Source organism: Drosophila ananassae, chromosome XR, assembly GCF_017639315.1.
Source record: "Drosophila ananassae strain 14024-0371.13 chromosome XR, ASM1763931v2, whole genome shotgun sequence".
Taxonomy (NCBI): Eukaryota; Metazoa; Arthropoda; class Insecta; order Diptera; family Drosophilidae; genus Drosophila; species Drosophila ananassae.
This window is the reverse complement of record NC_057932.1, coordinates 21168219-21191750: the sequence shown is the minus strand read 5'-3', so window position 1 is coordinate 21191750 and position 23532 is coordinate 21168219. Positions and strand designations below refer to the sequence as shown.

Below are 23532 nucleotides of genomic sequence, written 5' to 3'. Positions count from 1 at the left end.
CGGTCGAAGTCGCCAACTCCAAGTCCAAGTGCAAGTCCAAGTCCAATTCCCATTCCAATTCCACCGGGTAATCAATTCAAACTAAACTATTGCCGGTCGAGGGCCATCATCCCGACATCGTCGTCTCACCATCGTCGCCATCAATGAAAGTCGTTATGTAATGATATAACCCAGTCGAAACGCAGCCCCAAGCCCACAACAAGTTACAAATCTGTGGCTTGTTTTGCATATTCGGCTTATGGTTATTAAAATTTGGCCATTAACAAATATGTTGGCCCAACGATCGGCCTATTTAGTCGGCTTGCGGGAAAATAAAATGATTAATTTTATGAGGCGTTTTATTAAAATTAAATATTGACTAATTTACGGCATTTATTAAACAATTACAATTAAAGAGAGCCTCGTGAAATGAGAGTTTCGAAACATTGTTGCGACACATTTTTTGAATAATTATCGTGGGAAAGAAAAGCTCTTCTTCGACATTTTAATGATGATTTCGCCATTTCGCAATTAAAATACTCTTGTTTTGGTTCAAATAATTGTTTATTAACAAATAATTTAAGTTAATAATGAAGAGGTGTGTTTCTTTGTGATTTTCAGTAATGACTGTGAAGGATTTTAGCCTAGGAAAAAAATACATAACAATAGAGGTAGGGGATAGAAAAAAAAAAACAAAAAAAAAGTAATTCATTTGGTCTAACTAACTAGGCGGACAAGTGCCTACCAGGCGCTTGAGCTCCAGCCCCCCGACGAGGAGGAGCCGCTTGAGCTCCAGCCTCCCGAGGGGGAGGCGCCACCGGAGCTCCAGCCGCTGGTGCCTCCGCCGCTATTGGAAGAGGCACCGCCGCCAAAGCCCCAGCCTCCCTTGGAGCCACCGCCCTGGGACTGCTGGCTGCGACCCTGCTGCTCCTGCACCTGCATCACCTTCAAGGTGCCCCTCTGCACCACGTGCCCGCTCTTGAAGAAGGCTCCCTGCGCCTGGTCGGCCTTCAAGATGATGGCCTTGCCCTTGGATCCGAACGTACTGATAAGCTGCCCGTTGATGGCGGCCACGTCGGCTCCTCCGGCACCACCTCCGCCTAGTGAGTCCTCTTGCAGCACCAGTTGGATGATCTGGGGCAGAATGGCGTTGAACTGTTGGGCGTCGAAGGAGGAGGCGCCTCCATAGCCGTGGCCGGCTGCGTAGGACTGGCCGTAGGAGTAGCCGCCGCCGCTAGAGCCGCCGGAGGCGTGGTAGGCAATGGGAGCCGGAGCGGGAGCAGCGACGGGCACTGAAATGGGAATCGGAACGGGTGCCGGGGCTGCAATCGAGACGGGAACTGGAGCTGGAACTGGAGCCGCAGCCTGTTCGATGACCTTGTAAATTTGGGCATGCTGCTGTCCGCCATAAGATGCTCCGCCGTAAGAGCCGCCACCTGATCCGTAACTGTAGCCAGTGGAGACAATTCCACCCGCTGCTCCTCCGCCGTTAGAGTAGCCCTGACCCTCTTGCAGAATAACCTTGATTATTTGTGAAGAGCCTCCGTGTCCGTGTCCGTGTCCTCCTCCGCCGTAGCTGCCACCATGGGCGTACCCCTGGGCGTAGCCATGGCCGCCACCACCTCCTCCACCACCGCCTCCTCGGGCACTGGGCGTGGCAATCACGTCATAGGTTGTCTTGGTGCCTCCACCTCCGCCACCGCCGCCCAAAAAGGACAGGAAGGTGGCGTTGCAAGCACAGACAGTGGCCAAGAGGCAGACAAAGACCTGCAGATACACATAGTTTGGGTAATCCGTTTAGTTTCCACTCGTAATCCACTTCCGATTCAGGTTCAGGTCCAGGACCTGAGACTCACCTTCATTTTTGTGTTTTGTGTTCTTTGGGGTTTCCACTCGTAGTTCCCTTTGGGAGATGCTCGTCGCTCTGATCCCGGCCAGCGAATGATGCCTCTCTCCACACTGGCCCTCGGCTTTTATACAAGCAGATCGCAGATAGCAGATCGGAGATCCGCCGGAGATCCGCTAACCGTTAGATGCGCTGAGGCCGTGACGTCACCATCACCACACCGTCGCCGTTGCTGGCCCACGGAATTGATTCAACACACCTGCCGTTGCCGTAGCCGTAGCCGTAGCCGTTGCTCTTGCAACTCACCTGAGAGATGATGGTCTGCGGGCCGAACAGGGTGCCTGGTCTGGGAATTCTTTTTTCTGGCATTCCCAAAGAGAATTTCAGAAAACTGAAGCTGTTTTTGGAAAACCAGACGCTACTTTAAGGATTAAGTGCAAGGATTAAGCTTATAGTTTTAACTGTGGGCTAAGATTAATAAATTATATAAATAAAAGAAGAAATGCTTTCAAAAACTAGTATCTATGGTTAGCAAATGTGAGATATTATGTGAATAAATAAAAAGAGATTATTTATTCTTTATTTCTGTTGAACTATAAGGGTTTGTGTTGAATATATTTATACGAAATATGATTAATATGTTTTAGTTCCTCCACTTTGCTTCAGATATCTGATAATTATTATTCAATTATGCATGTACTTCCCGAAAAAACACCCTGTAGGCCGCAATCAGCTATGGATTTCCTCAACTGACCAACAAACTCATAAGCAACAATAACAAATTGCCGGCAAACACAAACAAATAGAAAACAACAACAGCTTGAGGCAGATAACACAACTTACAACGAAAGCTCAGCCCTAAGCAGATGCGCTCTGCCGCCACGCTCTGCTCCGCTTACAGAGGCAGAGCAGCCAGGTGAGGCAGTGGAGGCAGGTAGCAGAGGCAGAGGCAGAGAAAGGTGCGTCGTAGGTCAAGCCTCGAAAACCGACTGACCGGCTTTTTGCATATGATTATCGATTTGGGAGCTTCACTAATTACACTGACAAAAATGGGTAGCAATGATTATTATGGATATTACATAAATAGTGCTATATACTTTCTGCATACTACATATATGTACAATAAGACTGACGGCTTGTAAGGGCCTGGGGGAGAAGAACCCACCATGCAGACCATCTGATGTACATATATTCCTGACTTTCCTACTCTACTCTACTTTTCTCTCCGTGTAGAAGCAAGCGTATTGCAACAGAAAGCTAGGTCTGGGTCTGGGTCTGGGTCTGGGAAGCCGCTACGAAGCCACTACGCTATCATCGTAGATCGTGGATTGGCATCGCGGGCATCGGAATCTCGGCATCGCCGCAGCCGGATTATTATATCATGCAACATCGTTTTCAAATTTGTTAATTTTGTGTGCATTTTTGTATAAATTATTTAATGCGCGCTGTTGCGCATGCGCAGCCTCCAAAAAAAAAAAAGCTGAAGAAACCTAGACCCTCTGTCGCTCCCAATCTCTTTCGATTTGCTGATGATCCGTTACCAGCACGTTTTTCGGTTTTTAGTTTCAGTTTCGCCTAAATGGCCAAATATCGGAGCTACAGGCCGAATTCCCATTATTGAATAGTACAATTGAAGCCAAAAGAGGCCTGAAATGGAATCATTTTTCCATTTCCCAAACAGCTTTTGAGCCACAAAACAAGGCAGGGAGATTCTAGATAGCCAGGGTCTACTGTACATACTTAAGCTATTGGCTTTTATCGCCCGACTGGCTGCTGCCAGTTTTGTATTTTGTTTGGGCTTTTGGGTGTCAAAGCACCTTGTGTTGGGGCAGGCCGTGGCTGGAGGTGGCTCTGATGGAAGTGGTTCCCAGCCCCAGTCCAATTGTTGGCCCTCCAAATGCAAATCGGCATCAGCCTCCGCCCCGATTCGATGTGCAAATAGTGGCGACTTGGCAGATCAATGGACCGGAATCGGAATCGGGTTATGCAATCCGAAACTTTTGGTTTACGATGCGCCTGTCATATCTATTCAAATGTGCCGCTCGAAATGTGTTTTGACCAAAAACCGAAAACTAACAAATAAATAAGTGGGAATACAAATTCCAGATGCCAGAGCGATGAGGACACAGGGCTTCAAAAAGTTATGTTTCCAAAATATTTAAATAGGAACATCAATAAGCTATTAATCAGCAAGGTTTCCGATGAGGAATACATTAGTTTATACCAAGAAATGCTTTTTATTTAAGATTTGTTCAGGAAACTGACTTTTAAGGATACTAATGCGTTTACAAATCATGGAGAAGAAGGATACGTTTGAGGGACACAAGTGATTGCCATGGGGAGGCCCCGGGAATGATTCGACAAGATGGATGATCCCGCCTAGGGCATACCGCCCATGAGGTAGGCGGGAGGCCTGTAGTTGGAGTAGACGCCGGCGAACCGGATCACCCAGCCCACGCCGTCGTAGTTGACGGTCTTGTGGAAGCGGACCACCAGTTGGCTCTTCTTGCTGATGTAGCTTCGCGGATTGTCGTCCCCGCAGAAGCGGCGCACCTCCTTCTCCGCTCCGCCGGCCACGTCCTGCTCCAGGATCTGCAGGTAGTCTGTGTGGCAGGTGCTGCGGCTGCCCAGATTGAACACTACGCGTGGGAGTACTCAAATAGTGAATGATGAAGGACAATGCCGATAAAGAAACACTCACCGTCGAAGTTGAGCAGCACCTTGTTGTTGCTCGGCACCCGGACCACCCAACGACAGTCAGAGTTGTTCCGGATATTGGCCGGGTAGAAGGGGTTGGTGAAGAGGCCCTCGGTGTTGTAGAACTGGCCCCCGCATCCGGGTCCCTGCTCCACTGGGCTGGCCAAGTAGGTCAAGTCCAGAGTGGTCAAATAGGTGCCCGTCTTGACGTGCAGCCGCAGCTCGTTGGTGGAGCTGAAGAGGCTCTTGCCGGTGTCGACGTAGGCGCAGACCTTCTGCAGGGATCGGTTGCCCCGGTCGAAGACCTGTAGGTTCTCCTCCTCGCAGTCGTAGGCCCCGAACACCAATTCCGTGTAGTACAGGCTGAGGGTGTAGTTTTCCGGTGCCTTGATCAGCACGTCGCATTCGGAGGTCTCCGACAGGTGGACGCGGCCCTGGAGGCCCGTGTACTGCCACTGGCAGTTGGAGCTGACCATGGCATTGACGCGGAAGGAGGCGCGCTCGTCCGTCCGGTTCTTCCGGTGGAACTTCATGAAGACCTCGTTCGAGTTCGAGAAGTAGGTGTCCGGCGTCGAGTTGCCGCAGAAGACGTGCTCCGTGGCGTAGTCTATGAAGTTGCGCCTGTCCTGGTTGCCGTTGATGACCAGTTCGCTGCTAAAGCCCGAGCTCACCATCTCGGCATCCTGTAAAAGGTGGGGATGTATTATCTTACTGGATTAGGCTGCCACTCTTACTCACCTCACGAGTGTACACCTTCAGGTAGTCGTCCGAACAGCTACCGTTCGCGTCCGGAACCTGGAGCGAGAGCTCTTGGAAGTGCAGGCTTATGGGCTTGTCGCTGCTAATCTTCCAGTAGCAGGAGAGCCCCGAGATCGCGTCCGATGACTCAACATGCGGGGATGCCAGTGTTGCCATTTGTTGTCCAGTCGTCTCGAGCTTTATGTCCGAAGAGCCGCACAGTCTGGGTATGGCGTTGATCTGTAGCTCGAAACCGGAGTCGCTGCCCGTCGCGTCCGTGACGAATCGCAGGAAGAGAGTGTGCCGCGTGCTGACCAGAGTGGGTGGCAGGTCCTGGCCGCAGAAGCGCCCTATGAGGTCGGCGAAGGGACCGGCTCCGTCGCGCAGCTCGACAAAGTCCTTCTGGCAGTCTGCGGACTGCTGCACATGGAAGCTGTTGAACTGGAGCCTGATATGCTGATCCCGGTTGACCTGGAAGTTCACCTCACAGTCGAGATCGTTGGCATAGCCGCCGGCTGTGTTAAACCTGTTGTAGGTGTACCGCTGTGAGCCGTTGAGGGCTATAACCTCGTCGCAGTTCCGCATCACACGGACCAGGGCCCGGAAGCCCTGCGACGGATCCCGTTCGTCCGAGAAGCTGTGGATAAGACCACGCTCCCGCGGTATGCTGATCATGGGCAGGTTATCGGTCATGCGGCCGCAGTAACGGCCCCGTCTCTCGGCCTCCACCGGAGCCGGTCCGCTAAAGATCTCCACGCCGTCGTACATGCACTCCGAGTGCGCCTCAAAGTCCAGCTTCTCGAACTTGACGGTGAACTTGTGGCCTGGGGGGGCCGTAAGGTTCCAGTAGCAGTCGCTGTTCGGCGGGAAGCTGTTGTCGGTGTGCTGCTTGGGCGACTGGACGATGCTTGTCTGGGAGATGACGCCGCCGCAGACCCGGCTGGTGTACATCAGCTGGAAGCCGCGGCCGGAGTAGGTGCTGTCAGTCGCGAACAACAGGTTCACGGACTTCTTCGCCCGGTATTCGTGCTTCAGCTTCATTCCGCAGATGATGGCCTGCTTGCTTTTATCGATGTACCCGTCATCGTCGTCGTTGGTGGTCACCGTGACGTTGTCGTAGATGCAACCTGTGGGTGAGTTCTCCAGATCGAAGTGCAGGAAGCGCACTAGGACGCCGCTGGCATGCGGGTCCCGCGGCAAAATCGTCCAGTTGCAGTGCAGGTTCTTTTCGTAGCCCGTGGGGTATCCCGGGCTAGCCAGCTCGTGCTCCTCCTCCTCGGCGTACAGCACTCCGCCGCAGTTCCGCTCAAACCTGGCCAGAAATCCGTCGCCGACCACGTCCCCGTCGGAGCGGAACGTCAACCGCATGTACGGCATCGTGGTGTTGATCTGCCCCGGCGAAACCCGTCCGCAAATCCTCTGGATATCGGTCCAGTTGGCAGTGCTCTCGTTCCGCTGCTGGACCAGGAGGTAGTCCTTGGTGCAGCCGCTGCTGTCCTCGATGAAAAAGCGACCCTGGAAGGAGAGTCCGATGTGGTAGCCCGGCTCTGCTTCCACTTCCCAGACACACTCCATGTTGTTCTTGTACTGCTCCCCGAAGTCGATGGATCGGTACGGATACTGAAGCTTGCCGCCGCATCCGGATCCGTATTTGATCGAAACGTTGAAGGTGGCATTGGGCGAGAAGCTCTCCGCGTGGTACTCCAGGAAGAGACCGCGCTCCACCACCAGGTTCGTCACGGAAATCTTGTTGCAGAACAGTCCCAGTGAGGGCGAGTTCTGGTCGGGACCACTGTAGACCTGTGGAAGCAATTGGGTTAGCTGAATTCATCAAATCCCCTGCCACTTTGGCGGACTCACGTTCAGATAGTGATTTTGGCAGGGCGCCAGGGTTGAACCTGCAGCAGGAGCGGGGCTGGGAAGGTTCAGCTCCACCGAAACCTCCAACTGGATGTCTTGTAGCGCCAGCTCGCCGTCCTCTCCGGCGGTCGAGACGCCCGGACCGATGGCCCAGGCGCAGTCAATGGCACCCTGGGTGCCGGCCATGTTACTGGGCTGTCGCACCACCATGCTGTCACCCGGCTCCAAGACGATCATGCCACCACAGGCTTGCAAGCTGTATCCCAGGACCAGGTTCGTCAGGGCGTTGCGAACGCTCGCCGTTACCGTCAGCTGGATGGGGAAGGGCAGGCGCACGGTGGGCAGGGGCTGGTCCGGCTTCAGGGACTCGAAGCCGCACAGAATGCGGCGCATCAGCTGCTCCGACTGGTCCTGGCGCTTCAGCTTCAGGGGCGATATCAGGGAGCAGAGCCTGGAGCTAAGCATCATGGTAGAGCTGCTGTTGTACGCCTTGACCTGCAAGGAAGGAGTGGCAGTTGGTCCTCGAACTGGATTGGCATAAAATAGAAATAACTTACCTGTATCAGGGCGGTTGTGTTGACCGGCGGGGTCAAGTCGTAGCTGCAGTGCACCGCCTGGGTGACATTGGTCCTCTGGAAGGCGATCTCCCTGCTCACGTCCCCAACTTCGAAGACGAAGCGCCGGCACTGGGTCAGTCCGTAGGCGCTGAAACGAAGCTTGATGCCCCGATGCCGGGAGATGGGCATCAGGAAGGCTTCGACGCCCATGGTGTTGTCAGTGGAGATGACCGTCGCGGGCGCACTGTCGGTGTACCTGCCCAGAATGGAGATCATCCTGTGATCGTTGGCGACGGTGAGTCGGCCGCGGAAGGTGGACCTACTGGTGGAAGGAGGCTCCAGTTGAATGCTAAAGTCCAGGATTTCCAGCTTAACGCGGCGCCCCTTGGGCACCTCCAGTTTCCAGATGCAGTGCACCGGCTTAGTAACACCGTCCGGGTATCCGGGGGTCTGGAGCACGCCTTGGACGGCATGGATGGTCTCGCCACAGCGCGAGCCCACCGCTTTGTAGACCCAGCTGAAGACGTAGGACTCGGGCGGCACTCCATCCACCATCCGGTAGCGTATCACTACCTTGTTGGTCTCCACGAGGAGGTGACGGTTGTCCGAGCCGCATATGTAGAGCTGGTCGGAGACGCGATCCAAACCCTCCTCCCCGTACGGCTCCATCTCCTCCAGTAGGATGTGGGTGTGCTGCGAGCAGTTGCCATTCTCTGCGCTGGGCAGGAAGAGGCTCGTCGTTTCCAAATCAATGGTTGTTCCCTTTTCCATCTCGATGGTGTAGACGCACTCCCGGATAGAGCTCCCGTCCTCCATGTGCGACAGCAGAAGCTCTCGCGAGGGCGAAGAAATTACGCCCTCGGAGCTGTAGAAGGAGCCGCCGCAGCTGGCCAACTTCACGGTGGCCTTGAACCCGGCGTGTGGCTCGGCCACGTCCGTAAAGTAGCGAATCCTCATCTGGCTGGCTTTGGAATAGATGGTGTCGGGCTTGCGATTGCCGCAGTAGCGACCCACCTCCGGCTTGAGCTCCGTGCCGCCGTCGAAGACTTGGACGAACTCCCGTTGGCACTCGCCAGAGTCCTTCGAGAGGTCCTCCAAGTCAAACCGGTCCTCAAAGTGCAGCATGATCCGGTGTTCGGGCGGAGCTGTCACAACCCACACGCACTCCGAGTGCGGGTTGGGGAGATTCGGGTAGAGGGGCGAGCTGATCACCTCCGAGTCTTTGGCGGATGTCAGCTGGATGCGCCGGGAGCAGGCTTGGCCCACTTCCATTACGCGGATCGTCACCTGCGAGCGGATCGGGCCCCTCTTGTGGTGGAACTTTACGTAGGCCGTGTTGGAGGAGGTTTCCAGTGCGTCCGAGATGTTGTCCTCGCAGTACTTGCCTCTGCCCAGGAAGGGTGAGTCGCCAGCGCCGCCGTTGCGCAGGACCAGGAAGTTATCGCAGCCGGTAGAGTCCGCGGGGCTGTTGCTGTTCCTGAGTACGACTTCCGGGAACTCCAATCTTATGTGGCGCCCCTGGCGCACTTTCAGCGTCCAGATGCAGTCCTGCTGGACGCTCGGACCAATATTCAGCACTTCCGTAACATTCAGTAGCATCGTTCCAGTTACGAAGATCTCCGAGCCGCACGCTGTGCGCAGCAAGCTTTTGAAGCCTGTCTGGTTAACGCTTGCGTCCGTAATGAACTCCAGCCGCAGGTAGGGTGTCCCGTGGAAGGTCCGCGACGGGGCATCACTCGGCAATTCGCAGATCTTCTTCGGCTCTGACCAGTTCTGCAGGTCGCTGCTGCTGGAGATGCGCAGGTAGTCGGCGATGCAGTCGTCGCCGAACTTCTCCATATCCACCGTGTCCAGCGTGAGCATCACGTGCACGGCCGGGCTCCAGGGCACTAGGTTCCAGGCGCACTGCAAATTGGCTTCGTAGCCGTCCGGATATCCTGGGGATTTGAAAAGCAGAATGGCCCTGCCCACTTTGATGAGCTGGTTTCCGCACTTCTGGTTCTGCTCGATCAGGGTGCGGTTGGAGCGCAGCTCCTCCTTGGACAGCCGCTGCCAAGTGAGCCGGAAGGGTCCGCGTCTGGCCGTGAAGTATAAGACGTTGCTGCTGGACTGGATGGGCTCCTCCAAGTCGACCAGTGGGATCTGGGAGCCAATATCCGAGTAGCCATCGTAGAAGCGCAGATGCGCCTGGTCCAGATCTCGCAGATGCTGCATTGAGATTACCACCACGTAGTCCTTGTCCACGGTGATCCTCCAGCTGTATGGCTCGGAGCTCTTGAACTTGCTGGGATAATGGGGCGACTCCACAGCGCCTTCGGTTCCATTCAGTTCGTTGTGGTGTTCTTTAAAGAAAAAAAAAATAAGTGTTATAAAGGACGACACCAAACGGAGGAGTCTGTAAGACGTGGTACGCACCGTAATTGTAGGATGCCATAAAGCCTTCGCCCACGTTGTCGTCGTCGCTCTTGAACTTCATCCAGATGGTTCCCCTGGAGCGGATTACCGGAGGCACTGTATTTCCGCAGTAGACACCGATGAGGGCGCCTTCTGGGTCCTTCTCCCGCACCTCCAGGTAATCCCGGTTGCAGCCCTCAGAGTCCTCCAGGTCCATCGACTCCAGGGTGAGGCTGAGCGAGTTTCCGGCATTCGCTATCAGTTGCCAGGTGCACTCCATGTTTGCCGGGTATGAGGACGGGTAGTAGGGCGTGGTGAACCGCCCGGACAGAGCGTTGTACACGCTGCCGCAGGCCTGATCCATGGTCATGTAGTGTGCCTCAAACTCCTCCACTAGCATCAGCGGCACGCTGATCGTCAAGGCATGGCCGTTCGAGATAATCGCCGGCGGATGGGAGCGGCAGAAGGAGAGCAGAGGAGTGCCGGTGGCCTCGGTACCCTCGTAGATTTTCACGCCCGCGGGCATGCAATCGCCCTCGGTGGGATACTGGGAATCTGCGATCTCCCGCAGATTTATATGCGTCGTCGTCAGGATGATGTGCTTTGTGGCCTCCTGGGCCTGGATGACCCACACACAGCTCTCGTTCCGCGGCGCCTGCCGCGACAGCTCAATGTAGTCAAAGTCCGACTCGTCGATGCTGATCTGCTGGCCACAGGACTCGTGGAAGTGCAGCCGGAAGCCCGCGCTGGAAACGGAATTATCGCTGACGAAGCGCACCAAGGCCAGGTTGCTGGCACTCATTACGGGAACGCTGCTGTCACTATCCTCGCCACATACGCGGAAGAGTCGCCGACCCTCCAGCTCGTCTTCGCCCAAGTCGTAGGCCTCCAGGTAGTCCCAGTTGCAGGTCGCTGCCACCTCCAGCTGCAGGTCCTGCACATCGAATACGATCCGGTGATATGGCGACACCTCCACCTGCCACTCGCAGTGGCTGTTCACCGGATACGCGCCCGGGTAGTTGGGTGACTGGATGACCCCGTTTCGGGAGCTTATTTTTCCCCCACAAGCTATGCATATAGGAGATGATAAGGTAAGTTTCCAGGAGTTGGTGTCTCCTACCGCTTTACTTACTCGATTTCACGGCACGGTAGGTTGCTGCGAACCCTTGACCGTTATGGGATCCGTCCGAGATGAAGCGCACGTGCAGCCGGTGGCCAGAACTGGTAAAGACCAGTTTAGATGTCGATCCGCAATGGCGATCATGGGCCTGCACCGCGTCGGCGTGGTTGGAGAACTGGCGAAGAACTGTTTAGATATAAAGTGGCAGTACTACACTCACTTACCGTTATCGCATCCTTGGTGCAGTTGGCACTCTCCTCGAGATCTAGTTGGTAGATGGTAACCTCGACAACACTGCCCATTTCACTGCCAACGTCGATGAGCCAGTAGCACTCCAGGTTGTTGGGGTACATGCCCGGGTTGTTGGGGCTATGGAAGGAGCCACTTTCGCCGCGCAGCTCCTGCTGGCAGCCGTCGATGTGGTAGTCCAGTTGGAAGTTCAGATTGCTTGAATTGTGGACCACGGTCAGAGTGTCGCCGCTGGAATTAAGAGAGGCAAGGGATGTTAATTGCAGAGTCCGGTTGCCGTCGAGGATGTACAGGCCGCCTGGCAGGCCATTGGGTATGTGCTCCTCGTGCGTTTCCAGGTGGGAGACCTCTAGGCGAATGTGGTTGCCGCGGGGCGCCTTGATGGTCCAGGTGCAGTTGATCGGAATGGAGTCCTCGAAGGGCTCCATGTAGTTAAGGCTCTCGATGGTTCCGTAGGTCTTGCTTAAGGTGACCCCGCAACTTGCCTCATAGGAGATCCGGAATCCGCGGAAGGCGTTGCTGACATCGGAGTTAAAGACTATGGTTGCCTCCTGGTCGTGAATCCTGATGAGTTGTTCGCCGTCCGACTTGTCCATGCACACCTTAATTTTTGGCTCCTGGCCAACTGTCTTTTGACCTTCGTAGATCTTTAAGCTGTCGTAGTAGCAATTGTTCCAGGGTTCCAGCTCGAAGTCCTCTATGAGCAGTGCGATCTCGGATCCGGGGTGTACGGTTATTCGCCACTCACAGTTCGCCAGGTGGGGGTAGGGATTCGGGTAACGTGGCGAAGTGATGACGCCCCTGTTGGCCTTTAAACGGCCTCCGCATCCGGTGTTCAACAGTCGCCACCTTAGCCTGAAACCGCGTCCGCTCCTAGCCACGTCGGTGTGGAAGAGCACTCTCATCTCGCTGGTGAATCCGGGGAGCCGGGTGGGAATAGTATTGCCGCAGAAGCGTCCAATTAAAATCGAGTCCGGTGAGCCGCCGTTCCGCACCTCCAGGTAATCCGCCGAGCAATTGACGGACATCTCTAAGTCGAATGATTCTATCTGAATTTCCATCCTGTTGTCCACGCCTCCGGTCAGATGCCAGTCACAGTGCAGGCCATTGGAGTAGTTCGCCGGATATCCCGGGGAAGTAATTTCCCCACTGGAGGAGTGCACGTGACCACCGCATTCAGGACGATCCTCGAAAGTATAAGCCAGCTCGAAGCCGCCTTCGGAGTCACTGTAATCCGAAACGAATTTGATGACCAAGTGGCGGGAGTGGGTGAGCAAGTCTTCCGGCAGATGGTGGTCGCAGTACTTGCTGAGGTAGTTGACACTCTTAACATCGAGGCTATCATACACCTCCACGTAGTCATTACTGCAGTCCGAGGTGGCCTCTAAGCTAAAGCTCAGCCAGTGCAATCGGATCACCTTGTTTGCGGGCGCTGCAATCACCCAGTAGCAAAGGGCGTCCGTGTCATAATTTCCTTCACCGTCCACATGCAGCCGTATGTTCTGGCCGGGCTTTGTGTACACTCCACCGCAATGGCCGGTGGCCGCCGGAAGAGCTACGTACGTGAACTTGAAGCCCCTTCCGCTAGTAGATGAGGACGTGGACAGGTGGAACTGCAGGAAGTTTGTGACGCTAATGTACTCCGTCAGCGGCTTTGTGGAGCCGCAGAAGGGTCCCAGGATATTTCTGTTCATCCCATCGTTGATCTGCAATCAAAATAATTTTGTCCGATAAGACTTGTTGTTTATATCGAATTCTTAAAGCTTAAAGCTTTCGCCTAGTGTTGGTAAGCATGCGATTGGGGTATGCGATAGTATCGGGAATGAAAGTGGTAAGGGCGGTCATATTCAAATATATTTTCTTCGTTGTTTCGTTTTCGATATTGAATCAAAACTCACCATTAGGCTGCAACCATCGTATTGGTCTTCCAGGTCGAAATCAATCAGCTTCAACGTGATCACCGTGTCCACTGACGTTTTAACCGTGAAGGTGCACATTTGGTCCGTCCAGAAGGTTCTATTCGGAAAGCCCGGAGAAGTTACAGTTCCTTCCGCACTGTCCAGCAACTGGTAGCAGGACATCCTGTATTGCATCTTGAACATGCCGGAACTACCGAAGAACTTGATCCTGAGGCGATTGTACTGAGAGGTGTAGTCCGGAAAATCACCGCCCAATGGGCCACAAATCTTATCCTGCAGGTAGGAGCTGCCTTCATCGTTGGCATCCCAAATCTCCAGGCATTCGTTGGTGCCCAGTTCTAGAATCTCGAACCAGATCGCAATTACCTCACCTACAGCCAAGTGGATTTCGTACTCGCAGGACGCCGATTCCCCGGCGCGGATGTCGGGTCCGAAAATGGTGCCTTCTTTGGCGGTATAAACGCCTCCGCATCCCGGAATCCGCTCCTCCGCCGAGTAGTGCAGCTGGAAGCCGGTGTCAGTGCCCTCTGCGTCCGAGTGGAATAGGATCCGCGCTTCATGGGTGGGCAAGAGCAGAGGAGCCGGCGGTCCACTGGAACAGTACTTGGCTATCTGCCCACCGGATATGACGTCTTGAATCTGTCGAGTTTCAAAATGACAAAGCGTATGGATTAAAAGGCTGGTATTTTTTTATGTGGAACTAACCTCCACATAGTCGAAGTTGCAGTCGGTGTGCTGCTCCAGCTGCAGGCTGAAGAAGGTCAGTTTTATTCGTTTCGTGTTGGCCACTACTAGATGCCACTGACAATCTCGGTTCTTCGGATAATTGCCCGGCGATCCGGGGGAGGCCAATGTCCCGTGAGTCTCGAACTCCACGCGGCCACCGCACTGCGGCAGCATCGAAGTCCACGTAAGGTCGAAGCCGGCGGCGGCCGTTGAGTTGTCGGAGCGGAACCACAGGTACAGCTGATTGCCGGAAGAGATGATGTTGCCGCCGTGGGGCAAATGGTTGCCGCAGTACCTACCGATTATGTGAGACGCCGCCGAGCGACCGTCATTCACCTGAAGCCAGTCGAAGCGACACTCCGTTGAATCCTCCACGTCGAAGGAGTGGAAGGTAACGTTGAGAACTAGGGACTCGTTGGTCCGGATCACCCAGGCGCACTGAGCGTTGTGCTCGTAGCCGGCGTTCTCTGGCGGATACCTCAGCCGTCCGCTGGCCGCACTCAGCAGGGAATTGCAGCTGCTAAATCTCGTCGAGCAGAGCCGGTCCCTGTAGCCGGGCAGACACTGACATACAAAGCCATCGGCTCCTTGGGTGGCCCGACAGCGTCCGCCGTTTTGGCAGGGATTGGCACTGCATGGGCTTGGCAGGGGCTCACAGAGGGGCGGCCGGAAGCCACGTCCGCAAACACAGGTGAAGTTCGAGGGACCCACATCGAGACAGATACCGTTGTTCTACGGAGTAACAGTAAGTTAAATAATCATTATGCTTACCAGAAGCATCCTTACCAGACAGGGATTCGTGGCGCCGCAGTTTTTGGCAGTTCCGTTAACGCAGCCGGTGAGACCGTATCCGGTACCCACCATTCCAGTTGGACAACTGCACACCGCCGTGCCGGAGATCTCGAAGCAGTTGGCCGCCGGATGGCACTGGCTCCTTCGCTGGGCACAGCTGCTTATGGTGGAAAGCTCCGAGCTGGATCCGGAAGCAGGAACCGGAGCCGGAGCACTGCGTTCGCACGTCCGGCCATCGCCGGTCCAGCCAATCGGACAGTCGCCGCAGTGGTACGACCCGAACGTGTTGATGCAGTCCACCAAGGGGCTCTGGCTGCAGCCGCCGTTATTGGTCTTGCACTCATCCATGTCCTGGCAGCTCACGCCGTTCCCCGTCTGGCCGGCGGGGCAAGGGGCGCAGGTGAAGCTGCCCGGCAGGTTGATGCACTTGGTGGAGCAGGGTGTGTGGGCGGCCGACTCGTGGCACTCATCAACGTCCTCCCCGCACACGGGGGTCAGTCCGTTGGTCTTCCAGCCGGCTTCGCACAGGCACCGATAGCCCGTGTCGTCGGCGCTGGGTACGCAGGTTCCATGCCCACACAGCTCCCAGGAACTGGCCAGGGAGCAGTCCCCCTTTCGCTGGGTGCAGTGCAGCCCGTGCCAGCCGGGCAGGCAGGTGCAGCTGAAGGAGCCCACGTTGTTCTGACAGAGACCTCCGTTCTGGCAGCCCAGATCCGTGCCCTCGTACAGGAAGCACTCATTCACGTCCAGCTCGCACCTCGGTCCCTGGAAATGAACACAAAAACATGAACAACGCCCCCGAATACTCCCCTTTTTTTCATCGGAGGGCAAAGGGAAACCCACCTCAAATCCAGACCGGCACTGGCACCGGAAGCCATTGTATGTGTTGGAGCAGGTGGCTCCGTTGCTGCAAGGTCCACTGGCGCAGCTGTCTGTCTCTAAATGTGACTTCAGCCGGTCCAGTTTAGTCTCCGCCATCCGCAGCCGTGTCTGGTAGCGTCGCATCAGCGCCAAGGAGCCCCGGGATCTGTTCAATGCCAGAGGAGAACTCCATGACTCCAAGTTGTCGTCCTGCAGGTTACTGAATCTTACCTGTTCTGCTGCTGGCGCAGAATTGTGTCCAGGCCATTGGGCCCAAAGGCCCTTCTATTGAAATCGGCCAACTGATCGGCAAGCTCCCGTAGATCCACATCCTCGCCGGCATTCCACTCCTCGTTCTTGCCGGCGCCGGCCGAAGATCGCTTCTTGGCGCCACCGGTGGCTTGCAGCAGTTCCAGGACGTCCAAGTCCTCATTGACGATGAGCCTTGAGCTTCCGCTCAGCCGAAAACTGATGTTTCGATTGGCCCCAGACTCGAAAATAAGATTGCCATCTTTGCTGATTATTTTTGGTCTAGAATATTTGGAAAGTCAGATCCAGTCTCCCGAATCCCTGCGGCTGTCCAAGGACAGTGCTCGAATGCTTACGAATTAACAAAGCCATCTGCACCAGGGGACACGTCCAGAATGTAGGCTAATATCAGGATTGAATGAACGAGGAGTCTGCTCCTCCTGGCAGCTCCGTGCATTTTCAACTTTCACTTTTCACTAAACAAATAAACTAAAAAAAATAATTTCCGCAGAAGAGGAACGCGAAAAGAAGTCCGATCCGCTTGGAAGCCGAAAGACGACTGTGCCTCTCCACTTGGGTTTTCAATTTCAGATCAATTTCGGGCGAAGAGGGGGCGTTACCCAAAAAGAACGCCCATCAAATCGGGAATGTCGCCACAGATGGACGAAGATTAAACATTTTTGCTCTTGAATATTTTATTTTATTTTTGATTTCATTTTAGTATGGAACGTAATATCAGTTAGGGATACAACTAGGTTGGATCTGGGCAGGATCTACTGGCACTGGCTCAAGGCGTGGGTGTAGAAGGTCTTTTCTTCCAAGCCCCGCTTGATAACATGCGGAATCTTCTTTGGCACCATGCTGGAAATTCGGAGAGAAAACGGCGATTAGCGAGGATTACTGGAGAAGGAGGAGCAGAAACAGGAGGAGGAGCAACAAGAGGAGGACACTCACCTGATGCAGTCGATGATGGGACAGACGGAGACGCAGAGGGTGCAGCCGGTACAGTCGTCGTTAACATGGGGAATGTGGGTTTCCTTGTCAAACTCGATGGCCTGGTAGCCGGAGTCGGCGCACGTCATGTAGCACTTGCCGCAGTTGATGCACATGTCCTGCAAAAAGAAGTCTTTAGAAATCCTAAAAGAGAAACAGACCCTTTCCACTCACATCATTGATTAGCGCCACCTTTTGCTGTTTATTGTCCAACTTGTTGTAGGGCCCGATCCTCTCGAGCGCCGCTCCAACGACATCCTTGATGCGCGGCGCCGATTTCGGTGCGCTGCCATTCTCCAGGACTGGCGTTTCCTGGACAGCGCCCGTTTCAGCGTCCCAAAGAGCGCCCTTCTGCCGGCGTACCTCTTCAAGCTGAAGGTCGCGCTGGCGCTGGTAGGGTCCGAAGAAGCCCAGGGTGGCATTGCCTGACCCTGTCAGGTGCACCACCGGCTTGCCCTTCTGATGAACCGGAGTGGGCGGGGACTGGCCGTCCCAGAAGGCGCCGTTCGACGGCGGCGGATTGGCCTTCAGGTAGAGTAGTGCCCGGAGACTTGTGCAGTAATCCTCGATGACAGTAAAGTCCTGGTTCTGAACCGAGGAGCAGATTTGCAGCACCGTGGCGCCGGCCTGGATAAACTGAAGCGCCACCTCGCCGGAGTCTATGCCACCGATGCCGAGGATGGGGAATCCAGGCACCCGTCTGGCGATGTCCGAGATCGCCTTGAGGGCCATGGGTCGGGTGGCGTTGCCGGAGACGCCACCGTAGGTGGTGCGCTGCTCCTTGCCGATGGCCGGCCAGGCAGTGGCGTCCGCCTTGAGGCTCATCAGGCCCTGCACGGTGTTGATCGCCGATCCGCCATCGGCTCCGCCGCGTTTCGCTGCCTCCGCGATGGCAACAATGTCCGTTATGTTGGGCGTCAGCTTGATAAAGAAGGGAAGGGTGACGGCCCGGCGCACCCAGCGGGAGATCTGCTCGACCAGCTCTGGGTCCTGGCCACAGGCCAGACCCATGCCGCGCTCCCCCATGCCGTGCGGGCAGGAGAGGTTCAGCTCGAGGGCGTCAGCTCCGGACTCGGCCGCCCGCTTCGCCAGCTCCGTCCAGTCGGCCTCATTAAAGCTGCACATTATGCTGGCGATGATCACCTTTTCGGGGAAGTCCTTCTTGAGCTCGGCGATTCCGCGCAACCAGTACTCCGCTCGTTTCTCCGAGATGAGTTCGATGTTGAGGAAGCAACCCTGCTGGGGGCCGTACTTGTAGCCGGAGGTTGTGCCCCGTACGATGCGGGGCGAGACATTGGTCACCAGATCCTTGTCCAGCCCGAAGGTCTTGGTCACCACGAAGCCCCAGCCCTGCTCGAAAGCGCGCCGGATCATGGCTGTGCTGGTGGTGGGCGGGGCCGAGGCCAGGCCGAAAGGATTCTCGAATCGGATGCCGCAGAGGTCCACGGAAATGTCCACCTCATCGATGTCCGTGTAGAACAGCGGCAGGGCCGCCGGGGTGCTCAGTGGGAGGCCCTGCAGCTGGCAGTGAATGCCCCAGGCGGCCACCTTGCCGTCGTTGACCGACTCCACTGTGGTATTAGCTACGCCCGCCAGGTCTCCACCCAGGAAAACCTGTTTCAGGCTGCTCTGCATAGTCACGCGGTCCACCACGGGCAGCTCCCCACGGAACTCCAGCGGACTCAATGCCGCCTTGACGTCTGCGTCCTCCAGTCCCGAGCCGAACGCCGAGATGACAAAGTTCGCCTTCAGCCGCACCACCTGCTCCTCATCCTCCACCCACGCATCCTGATCGTCCTGTTCGGTGCGGCAGAACTCCATGGCAGTGATCTGCCCGTCCTTGACAATTACTTTGCGGGGACTCAGGTACGGCAGCAGCTCGCAGCGCTCGTCCCGGGCCAGCTCCACCTCCTCGGGCACCGCCCGGATGCCAGACGATCCCTTCCGGAAGGCCACAAAGACTCGCCGGGCCCCGCACCTCAATGCCGAGGTGGCGCAGTCGAAGGCCGTGTCGCCCGCGCCCAGCACAATCACATTTCCGTGAAGCTTGGGCAGGCCAGCGGCCGCCTTGCAGGCGCACAGTCCCGGCTTAGAGCCTTCGGACACCAAAGGCAGGAAGTTCTTGGAGGTGTAGAAGCCGTTGCTGGCACTGAGCCCCTTAAAGATCGGGTTCAGCTTCGGTTCCGGCAGGCCAATGCCCACAAATACAGCATCGTATCCGCTCGACAGGAGGCCCTAAAAATATGAGATATGAGATCTTGTGAATCACATTGTGTCTAAAAAGCATCCCACCTGAATGGTCAAGTCCTTGGTGGACAGGGAGCGTCCAGTCTCGATGCGCACGCCCAGATCCTTCACCAGAGAGATCTCAAAATCCACGGCTGCGATCGGTAGTCGGTACTGTGGAATCTCGGAGGCACTTAGCCCACCCAGGTACTTCCGCTGTTCAAAGATGGTCACGTCGCGGTAGCCCAGCCTCGCCAGGAAGGTGGCGCACGAGAGTCCAGCGGGGCCGCCGCCGAGAAGGGCGATCTTCTGGCCAAGCGGATTGGCTTCCGCCTCGGGCGTGCGTCGCTGGTGGACGCCCATCTGCTTGAACACCTCGGTGGCGAACTGTTGTAGGCCGCCGATGTTGATGGGGCCTGCCTCTGAGGCCTGCAGGTTACATCCGCCCACGCAAAGGTCGCTGGTGGGGCACACCATGCCGCAGGTCAGGCCCAGGGGGTTGTCCGAGAAGATCGCCTTGGCGGCGCCGTAGAAGTTCTTGTTGGCAATCGAGGTGATGAAGCTCTTGATGTCCAGCTGTGTCGGGCAGGACTTCTGGCAAGGGGCGTCGGCGCATTTCAGGCACCGCCCCGCCTCCTCGAGGGCCGCTCGCTCCGACAGGGTCGTGTGCTTGATGTCCGAGAAGTCGTTAGCCAAAGTCGTGCAAGGCGGGGCGGCGTGGTCGGCGTTCCGCTTCCAGTGCTTCTTGTTCTCCTTGGTCTGCTTCGTGGGCACCACCGTGCATTGGGTTTTGACCCGCGGGTTCAGAGCCAGCAGGTCCTACAGGAGGATTGAAAAGGATTCACAAATTTTATTCACAAATCGTTTAAGGTATTCCTCCTAAGGATCGGATGAATATTGGCGAAGATGCAACCTTCGATTGGGGCCACATGGGGCATCCCATCCCTTTCCGGGGACTCCCTCATAAAAAATTTGAAAAAAATCGATCGCAAAATACATTTTGAGATTTTGATGCAGATCGGAAGAGAATTTATTCACGAGTCTTTTAAGGTATTCCGCTTCAGGATCGGATGAATATTGGCGAAGATGCAACCTTCGATTGGGGCCGCATGGGGCATCCCATCCCTTTCCGGGAACTCCCCATAAAAAATTTGAAAAAAATCGATCGCAAAATACATTTTGAGATTTTGATGCAGATCGAAAGAGAATTTATCCACGAGTCTTTTAAGGTATTCCGCTTAAGGATCGGATGAATATTGCCGAAGATACAACCTTCGATTGGGGCCACATGGGGCATCCCATCCCTTTCCGGGGACTCCCTCATAAAAAATTTGAAAAAAATCGATCGCAAAATAAATTTTGAGATTTTGATGCAGATCGGAAGAGGATTTATTCACGAGTCTTTTAAGGTATTCCGCTTCAGGATCGGATGAATATTGCCGAAGATACAGCCTTCGATTGAGGCCACACGGGGCATCCCACCATTTTCCAATAGACTCCTTTCAAAATCATGTTTTTAATTATTCAAATTCAAAAATCATATTTTCTAATCATTCACTTGAAAATCTGCCAATTGGTTGCCAACGAACGATTATTCCTAGTTTCTTTTCAATTGGCACTTAGTGTTATCTTATCTCGTACTAATTGAGTACGAGCTGTAACTTTGCATTTGGGTAAAAGTATAAAAGATATATTGGTGGCAGTGGCACCTGGACCTACCTCAATGTCGGGCGTGTCTTTGCTGAGAAGTTGTGGCGGACTCATCTCGAGGGACGCTTCTGCAGTTCACCTGGAAGAAATGAGAAGATGTTAGAGGGGTATTGTATTGGAAGGAGCATAATGCCGATAATCTGAGCTCCTAATCAGAGTAGCCGGCCGACTGGCCTCTTATCAGAGCAAAGTTGGACGGCCGCGGCCGGAGAAACAACTGTATCTATGAGTACTTTTAGCACCATAGTTGGCTTATCATTTATAAGGGCGTTATCATTTATCAGTCAAGGTTGCGACGGGCAGGGGAGATTGTGCGTGGCGTGGCACCACCCCATTTTTTAGTTTTGTTTTCTATTTATTGAAATTTTCGGCGGCTGGAACAATAAAAAATGGGGCCACCCCCCGAAGAGCGGGCCCCGATTAGGGGGACGGCGAGTGAAGGTCATGTTCATGGGAGGCCCGTGGTTCTATTTTTTCCATTTGTTTGCGAGAGATAATAGACTTAATTGGCGAGCTCTTGTGTTTGATCGAAGATAGAGTTTATCGTTAATGGGAGCAGAGAGGATGTAAAGTACTCTACTTCTAGTTCTAGTTTCCATTACGTAAATAAAAGTGTGGATGAATGAAAGCTAATCAGCTCAACTTGGAAAACACGTAGATTACAACACGTGTATTACAACACATTGAAAACTTAATCGAATTAATTCAAATGTTCGCTCTCCAGAGCCATCTGGCTCTCGCCGCTCTCGAGCCCCCATATATGTAGCTGTAGAATTTTGATTATTTTTTGACACAATAGTTGAACCGCTAATAAACAAGCTCCCCCCACAGCTGCTCGACTCCCCCATGACCCCCATTCGGCCGCATTATCAGGTTTCCGACTTAGTTTCTTCATTATGGATTCTCATGCTAATCGAAAATGCGTCGAAAATGCGAAAAACAAGTTCAGAGCTTAGAACAGGGCTGTTGTTGTTTCGCCTTTTCATATTTGGGCAGCAAACAATCCAGATACAGATACAGATACCCACCGATTAAAGACGGATATTGCTTCTAATTAAAGCGAAAAGAGCTCTGCGATCAGAAGTGTTTAGGAGAAGGCACAGAAAAAAAAGATTCAAACACAATCCGAGTCACAAAACTACGAAACACACGCGGGAAATGGGGGAAAATAAGACGAATTGGTCTTCACACTGGAAACGCCAAATTGGAAATGATTCTTGGAGAGCAGTTTCACAACCGAAGTTGACTTTCGGTCGCAGCCGCGTCACTGTCGCTGTCGCAGTCGCAGTCACCGTCGCCGTCGCCGTCGCCGTCGCCGTCAGTGCTATTTTCCACTATCGCCAAATAAACAAAGCTACTTCGGATACACGGCCTGCTCCAAAAGTATTCATATGGAGGGGAGATCTTGTCGCCATAGCACACGGTCGCCACACAAGTATCTTAATATTTATAGTGGGGGCGAGTACTGTTGGTCGCCACTGTATGTTTTCCGTGGCCACATGTTGGGGCAGGGGCGCCGTCGAGGGGGTGGACCATCTCACGAAGAACCCCTGGCTAAGGTCAGCTCTGTATAGACCATACTTCTACCTGGGACACCTGCCTGTTTTTATCTTAATTTCTTAGGAGTAGTTACAGGGAATCAGGAAGACAAAAGAGTATCTAATTTCAATATCTAAAAAGGGGTTTCGGGCCCCCTGTGGCCACTTGCATGCCTTCCCGATCACTTTAGTTTACAAAGCTACCCATAAGATACTGTTCAGGGAGTGCCCTGATACGATCGTTAGAAGTATTGATTTACTCTCATGGCTCTCTATTTCACAGTCCCCATAATATTGCAATATTGCAGTAGCTCCGATTACAGTTCTGCGATTAAGGAGGGCATCGGATTAGGAGCTATATCGCCTGCTAAACATTTTTTATTTTATAGACTTATTTTGTATGAATTGCTGGGAAAGTAAATCAAGAAATCTGCAAGATTATTTTCTTGTTTACAAGATCGCAGAATATATATAAGGTCTATAGCATTTTTCTACACAGATTCTACATCGCAACACCAGCCAAAAAGTATGTTTTAAAACTTAATAAAGTTGAAAGTGAGTATCTTTTTTAAGATTTTAGAAGAATACTGTTAAGTATGTACTATATATAGTATAGCAGACCCATTAATTCGCATCTGCATATATAAATTCTTAATTTGTTCGTGTAAGCAACCAAACATTCTGCACGTCTCCAAATATTTTTGGACATGATCTGTGAGGGATCAGCCAGGGGCGACCTATAGATACCCATATATACAGTCCCATGGAGCTCTGATTTACGAGGCTGTAATCATTTTGGGTCATTAACTGACGGACATTGTGGGTGGCAGTGGCGTGGCAGTGGCAAGTGGCAGGCACATTGGCAGTGGCACATGACATTGGCAATAAACTTGAAATAATCCCGTGTCTGAGAGGTCCGGATTGTAGGCCAATGGCAATGAAAATGCAACGACCACCCCCACGGGGCGCCCATTAAAAAGGCATAAATTACACAGAGGCAAACCCCCCCTGGGCAAGTAAACCAGAGCATTTAATTAATAAACAATGCAACGCGGCAGGCGCACAATAAATTACATTC

General features: G+C 53.9%; 3 protein-coding genes across 3 annotated transcripts; all 3 read right to left on the bottom strand.

The window, feature by feature from the left end:
* Positions 1–524: 524 nt before the first annotated feature.
* On the bottom strand, positions 525–1776 carry LOC6501868 (loricrin; the record flags this gene model as incomplete). Its single annotated transcript, XM_032452351.2, has 1 exon — positions 525–1776. A coding segment is annotated over one exon (1056 nt), but the record flags the coding sequence as incomplete, so codon positions are not given.
* A 70-nt stretch (positions 1777–1846) lies between these two features.
* LOC6501866 (cubilin homolog) lies at positions 1847–16569 on the bottom strand. The gene is made up of 14 exons (XM_001966741.4): positions 16344–16569; positions 15970–16269; positions 15721–15904; positions 14872–15642; positions 14065–14817; positions 13339–13998; positions 11416–13146; positions 11204–11366; positions 10093–11139; positions 7678–10019; positions 7121–7615; positions 5261–7060; positions 4527–5205; positions 1847–4464 (listed from the first exon to the last, which is right to left on the bottom strand). Exons 1-14 carry the CDS (start codon positions 16442–16444, stop codon positions 4205–4207), a joined length of 11286 nt encoding a protein of 3761 aa, XP_001966777.2. The 5' UTR covers positions 16445–16569; the 3' UTR covers positions 1847–4204.
* Positions 16570–16664: 95 nt separating this feature from the next.
* On the bottom strand, positions 16665–22154 carry LOC6501864 (dihydropyrimidine dehydrogenase [NADP(+)]). Its single transcript, XM_001966743.3, has 6 exons — positions 21945–22154; positions 20926–20995; positions 19273–20025; positions 17155–19215; positions 16942–17099; positions 16665–16848 (listed from the first exon to the last, which is right to left on the bottom strand). Exons 2-6 carry the CDS (start codon positions 20968–20970, stop codon positions 16761–16763), a joined length of 3105 nt encoding a protein of 1034 aa, XP_001966779.1. The 5' UTR covers positions 20971–20995; positions 21945–22154; the 3' UTR covers positions 16665–16760.
* Between the last annotated feature and the right edge of the window lie 1378 nt (positions 22155–23532).

Bases quoted from the DNA above. Each gene is read 5' to 3' on its own strand.
- LOC6501866 (XM_001966741.4), bottom strand. From the start codon at position 16,444: ATGCACGGAGCTGCCAGGAGGAGCAGACTCCTCGTTCATTCAATCCTG. The intron at 16,270-16,343 runs GTAAGCATTCGA...CAAATATTCTAG, and splicing joins GCAGATGGCTTTGTTAATTC to ACCAAAAATAATCAGCAAAG. The intron at 7,061-7,120 runs GTGAGTCCGCCA...TTGCTTCCACAG, and splicing joins GCCAAAATCACTATCTGAAC to GTCTACAGTGGTCCCGACCA.
- LOC6501864 (XM_001966743.3), bottom strand. From the start codon at position 20,970: ATGAGTCCGCCACAACTTCTCAGCAAAGACACGCCCGACATTGAG. The intron at 20,026-20,925 runs GTAGGTCCAGGT...ATCCTCCTGTAG, and splicing joins AAGACACGCCCGACATTGAG to GACCTGCTGGCTCTGAACCC. The intron at 17,100-17,154 runs GTGAGTGGAAAG...TTCTTTTTGCAG, and splicing joins AGGTGGCGCTAATCAATGAT to GACATGTGCATCAACTGCGG.